This window comes from Pinus tabuliformis, chromosome 8, assembly GCF_031772625.1.
Source record: "Pinus tabuliformis cultivar Carrire ecotype Pingquan chromosome 8, CPIR1, whole genome shotgun sequence".
NCBI lineage: Eukaryota > Viridiplantae > Streptophyta > Pinopsida > Pinales > Pinaceae > Pinus > Pinus tabuliformis.
Window position 1 is genome coordinate 1,434,305,159 of NC_142294.1, and position 6,253 is coordinate 1,434,311,411.

At 33.7% G+C, this 6,253-nt stretch overlaps 1 protein-coding gene across 1 annotated transcript; it reads left to right on the top strand.

The window, feature by feature from the left end:
* Window positions 1-859: 859 nt before the first annotated feature.
* Window positions 860-1,557, top strand: LOC149241066 (protein Brevis radix-like 3). Its single transcript, XM_089370425.1, has 2 exons — window positions 860-1,021; window positions 1,186-1,557. The coding sequence occupies exons 1-2, from the start codon at window positions 860-862 to the stop codon at window positions 1,555-1,557; spliced, it is 534 nt and encodes a 177-aa protein (XP_089226551.1).
* The last annotated feature ends 4,696 nt before the right edge of the window (window positions 1,558-6,253 follow it).

Consider the following 6,253-nt stretch of genomic DNA (forward strand, 5'->3'; position numbering starts at 1 on the left):
TTCACCTATAAGTTAAACTAAAATGTTATTGATGTTATTATAAGAAATTTGGCCTGACCAAAATAAAAGTTTTAAAAAATCTAAAAATAAATAAAATTAAATGACTATACAAAACATTTAAATAATGTGGACTCATAAAAAAATTTGCACGTGAAGAAATGGAGTCTTCTAGTGAGGCGAGGAATTGCCCGGCCAAAAGTGATCAGAATCGAAGCAAAAAAAATTCAAATTTTTTTGTAGAGGGAGTGTTTGAATCATGTTTTTGATGCTGGAAATGGATCGAGGACCATCAAAAACCTCGAGAGCACCTAAAATTATGAATTCATGGCTAATTGTTAAACTACAGCTGAAAAAATTACATCCCTTTCACCTCATGTTAAATAAATAATTAAAATAAATAAATGCGCGTAAACATCCCATTCCAGACACATTATTCTATGTGACTTTAAATGCCATAGAGTGGAATGGTTATTGAGTGTCATTATACACCTCCAACTCCAACTCCTTAGACACAGTTTTCTATGTGACTTTAAATGCCATAGAGTGGAATGGTTATTGAGTATCTTTATAAGACATTTGGCTTTAGATCTCTAGGCTAGGGTTTAAGGTGCTTCGCACATTTTGACGTTAGGGTTTATAGTGAATACTGAGGTTAGGGAGTATGGTGCTTCTGAGATTTTGAGGTCAGGGTTTATGGTGCTTCTGAAATTTTGAGGTCCGGGTTTATGGTGCTCGTGAGACGCGGTAGAGGAGCACAAGAAGGAGAAACAGTGGTGAAATTCGAAAGAACAGTCAGACATTGTAGGCTTTTCAGAATAACATTTCCTTTTTCCACTCAGTGATCTGCTTTATAGTTGAGATGGAGCAGCGGGAGTCCGTCCTACCCTTTGCCAAATCAATGTTGACCTGCATCACATGCTCCAGGGCAGTGGAGGAGCCTATTTGTAAAACGAAACTGAATGGCTCCACAACCCCAAAGTCTCGGGCGTCCAAAGAAACCATCAACAATCTCACTGCTAAGGTAGGTTTTGGAAGTTCAGATTTTCTGTTACTTTTCCCACTTCGTGTCTAGCATTGTTGCGGACAGAATACTTCAAATAAGAAATCTGTAGAGTATTTGAATCACCTAAAATTATATTCAGATCCGCAATTTCGTCAATGAAATGTTTGATTGGTTTGGAACAGATAAAAGGTTTGTCAGTGAAGTTCTCCGGAGCATACCGGCAGTTCACGCCGTGCGCAGCGTCGAACGTATATCTGAAAGGGACGCCTCAGCGTTCCCTGGAGTCGGACGATGAAACGCCAGAAATAAAGAATAGTTGTGGTTCCGGTTGCGGAAGCTCGACTTCAACTGCTGCATGGAGCTCTTCCAGCAGTAGCAAAGGGGCTGCAGGGACGCCAAAGTTCGAATCTCCGGTAGGGCGCTGCAACAGCACTGTCTTTGTCGAGGAAGAAGAATCCAGGGAGTGGATTGTGGAGGCCGAGACGGGGGTCCTCGTAACTTTGCTGTCATTACCAAAGGGCAAAAACCACCTCAAACGCGTCAGCTTCAGGTAAAATAGTATTCCCAAGTCCCTGTGAATATTATTTTCTGTCGCAGTGGTTAACTTTTTTCAGATACTTGTGTTGAAGTAAGGAGATATTCGACAAATGGCGCGCACAGCTGTGGTGGATCAAAAACTACGACAAACTCGTGGAGCTCTACAACGTGGAGAGAACCAAGCGAGAGGTGCTATGCCTAGTAACAAAATCAGAAGTCGAAGAGGAGGTAACAAACCCTAGCTTTCTGTCAACTTAAACCTAATTATCCCACACATCTGTGTGATCTGTAACACTGCGTCACCCGTTCTTTTGTTGTGGTTTGTTGCAGAGCTGCGTCACAGAAGACACTCAGAACAGTCTCGTAATGCCACCCCGGCGTCGCCGAAGCCAACGCCCTCCGGTCTGATGTGTGGGTTTGGGTTCCTATTCCTGAGAAGGAGATCCAACCAATGAATCTTCTGTTTTACAGTTCACTCCTGTGAGTTTAAACTTTAATCTACTGATACAGGCGATCTGGAGATGGAGTGGGCAATGGAGGAATAACACTGGGTGTAGATATAGGCTCTTCGAAATCGGTAAGAAGGAAAGTAGTTACCGTAGATGGAATTTGACGGGCCCGTGGGGTGATTGGCTTCTCAAATACAGACTGTCAAGGTTATTTTGTTGAAATTTGCTCGTCAAATACAGACTGTTAAGGTTCTTCTGTTGAAATTTTATAAGACTGTCAAGGTTTTTTGTGAAATTTTGAAAACGAGGAACTCTAAAAACCGTGAAATTTTGATGAGTAAGTCTGTTTTATAAGACTGTCAAGGTTTTTTTTGAAATTTTGAAAACGAGGAACTCTAAAAACCGTGAAATTTTGATGAGTAAGGCTGTTTTGAAATTCCAACCTTCGGTCCCGTCATATATTCCCTCACATAGCCATTAAACGGTTTAATATTTGGAAGTACTTGGTTTTGATTTCTAATCGACCTTGCAGTATTATTTTCACCTGTCGGGGCATACACTGTAGTTTTTAATGTATTGTTCAAAGATTTTTTTGATTGAAATTTTAATATTTTCCCAAATAAAATTAGAATATTCTTTATTACTATGATTGCAGATGTTATTTTTTCTGGGTAAGAATTTTTTGTTTTTTTCTTAGTAAGAATATTTTGAACTTGAATCTTCCACACATATATAAAGTTAAGATTATATTTGTTTTCATAGACTTTAAAATAAGAACATTTTTTTAATGTGATTATTAAGGAATTAGATTAACAACATAAACTATATGTTTTTGTTATATTATCGAGATTACGTCTTTAAAAATATTGTAGAGTTTAATGAGTTTATAACTTTGATATATAATTGAGTCATATATTTTATGAGTAGTAGTTTTTCTGTTTCTAATTAGTAAATAAAAATAAATAGAATGAATATTTGGTTTGATGGAGAGTTTATATTTATATGGTATATGTGCTCTAGTGTTCTACTATGATTTGGAGATTTCTAAATTAATATTTTTTTTGGCTAGTACGAATATTTTTTATTAAATTTTTTGCGTTGCAATTGTACATCATTTCTGTTTGAGGGATTTTTATTGGAGCATAGTTACATTTGTATCATTTATATTTGAGGGATTTTTTATTGGACTTATATTTTGAGTTGTTAATATAGATTTCTAGCCTACATGTACTTCGTCTTCCTAGTGCGTTTTTTCCATTTTTTGTTATTTGAGTGCCATTCTCTTGTTTTGGCACCCCCTCTCTCCATTCGAGTAATTTGCCAATACAGATTTATAGCCTACATGTACATGGTCTTCCTAGTGTGTTTTTTCCATTTTTTGTTATCTATGTGTCATCCTCTTGTTTTGGTGACCCCTCCCCCCATTGGAGTAATTTGCCAATATAGATTTATAGCCTACATGTACCTGGTCTTTCTAGTGTGTTTTTTCATTTTTTGTTATCCAAGTGTCATCCTCATCTTGCTAGTGTGTTTTTTCTATTTTTGTTATCGAAGTGTCATCCTCTTGTTTTGGCAGCCCCTCCCTCCATTGGAGTAATTTGAACTGATAGACCTTCTCTATCATAAGTGATAGAAGTTAATTTCAAACAACCAAACCAAACATAATTCAACATGAAAATCATAATTAAGCTTTCTCAATATACCTTAACCATCTAAGTGTGCCAAGTGTGACGTACTTTAAACCCTTTAATATGTAGACCACCATTTCCTATCAGATTACTCACAACTAAATATTGTTCACATAAATATTCACTACTTTTTAGAATCTTCAATATCTATATAAAAAAAAGAGTGTAGTTAGTGAAAATATATTTCTTTATAGTAAAATATTTTAAATAACTAATTTATAGAATCACACTTATATTTATTAGCTTCTCTATTTATGTAGTAGTAGTTCATTTCTACCAATATTTTATTGATTTGCTATTTTAATAGCTAATCATTTCAATTAAAAAACTAAATCAATGGAGATTAGAAGGGTTCCTCTTCATTGAGAAACCTCACATTCATGTTCATGATTCTTATCTTTTTGACTGAAATCTATTTAGATTATTCAAATTCTAAATAAAATGTTTCTTTTCATCATAGTTGAAAAAATTTGAAATATGCAAGAAATATTTCTTTACATTACATTTTTTATTATTATAAAATAAAATCAACAATAATAAATGCAACAAACATGTAAGATAATATCAATTATAACATGTAGGATAATATCAATGATAAGGATGCTCTTCCTTGTTGATTTCATGGTTGGAAAATTTTTAATATCATGTAGGATAATATCAATTATAACATGTAAGATATTATTAATGATAAGGATGCTCTTCCTATGGATCTCATGGTTGGAAAATTTTGAATGTTTAGGTAAACAAAAGAAAAGTTCAATAAAATGTCCAAAACAATAAGGTATGAGAAACTTATAAGGCATGTTCAGTAAAATTTTCTTTCAAGTGAATAAACCCACAATAAATGATCAAGAATATTCATTTTATATAGGTAAATATAAACTTCATAATTTTGTTAATTTGCTCTAATTCAAACAAATTTTCCATTCAAATAAGATTTTGTATCAAAATCATCATTAAATTAAAATAGAGTTTGTCCATTGTAAAATGTTTAAGAAGTTAAGTTGAAAAGTAACAATTAATTGTAACAATATTGAAGACATTATATGTGTTTAATGAATACATGAGTTGAAAATTTAATCAACATGCTTCCACATATATGCACATATTGTCATCATCATCACTTTGATAGGTTATCGGGGACCTTTGTGAATGGTAAGAGTGCCAACACAATAGAAATGAGGTGCTACAACAAGGGGAGGATTATTTATTTAACTAAAGCTATCTTTAGATGGAATTTACTATCAACATGCACATTACCATTGTGCAAGACATGAGTGGAGTCTAGAGAGTTATCATTAGAGGTATTGGTTTATATCCGTGGTATAAAAAGTAAGGTTTATATAGTTTTTCATTGGAGATAATGGCTTTCATCCATGCTCTATTGAGTAGGGTCTAAAGAATTAGCATTTGAGATAAATATAGAGTAGAGTTATTCTTATACCTAGAATTGAAGAGAGGGATTCCACATATCTTCAACTATATGGTCACGCCAACTTGCATTAGAACCATGAGGACTAAAGTGCAAGGTCATGACCCTAGGGTAGAGATCCTAGAAAATCTCTTGGGAAAAACTCTCAACATCGTTTTTTCTACCTCTATGAATTTTTGAGGTAGATAAATAAAGGAGGGCGAGGATGTAGAGTGAAAGCATAACACATAATGATATCACTATATTTACTAATATTAAAATTAATCAATTACTTTCTCTCACAATGAATCTATCCTCTACTTTTAACCATGACACTATATGCATCTAGATGTGGTTTATACTTCAATTTTTTTTAAATCAAATTTCATAAACATTATTTTTTTAACTACCACCATCAAACAAAAAATTATGTCATTTAAATCCTATGTTGCATTTCATTCTAATGTTTGTGTTATTGGTGTGATTCTTTATTAACCTCTTTTTGAGGTTTTGTCAAGACTTCCTCCTCATGGTCAAATTTCCCCACAACTCTAACCCCAACTCATTCCCTTCACTTGCCACCAATATAGGTTCTACGTTAATAGAATGAGTTCTTCTGTCTTATCTCCATCCTTTGGAGGTTTTAGGCACTCAAATGTTTCATAGCCATGTTTTCCACATATGAAGCTAATGCTTTGGAATTTGCTTCCTCTACCTACACCTTTTGGTGACCCACCACTTCTTTTGACATATTTCATTCTTAACTACTTCGTAGTACTAGGACTACTTTCACCTTCCTCATATTGCTTTCCTTTATGTTTCCTTCTTCTAAACCATTAACATGTTTGGATTACTTCTTGTTTTCTTTACAATTTCTCCTCAATTCTCAAGGCTATGTAATAAGTAAATTCATAGTAATTAGAAATTCAATTCATTAAACTTTTATCTAGTAGCACAAGTTAGAAGATTCATGTACCTATGAATCGATTTTTCACTAACCTCAATTTTCTAAAACCTTATAGAATGTCTACAAAATTCCTCTTTGTATCCCTTCACCAAAATATTGAATTGATTTAAATTATTAATCTTCTCAAAACATTGAAACCATAATCCATAGAAAAAAATAACTTTTCAGCTCTATAATAGCATCATATTCTAGGTTTAA

Excerpts from the sequence above, each read along its gene's own strand:
- LOC149241066 (XM_089370425.1), top strand. The coding sequence starts at position 860 with ATGGAGCAGCGGGAGTCCGTCCTACCCTTTGCCAAATCAATGTTGACC. Across the intron at positions 1,022-1,185 it reads TCAACAATCTCACTGCTAAG|ATAAAAGGTTTGTCAGTGAA; the intron begins GTAGGTTTTGGA and ends GGTTTGGAACAG.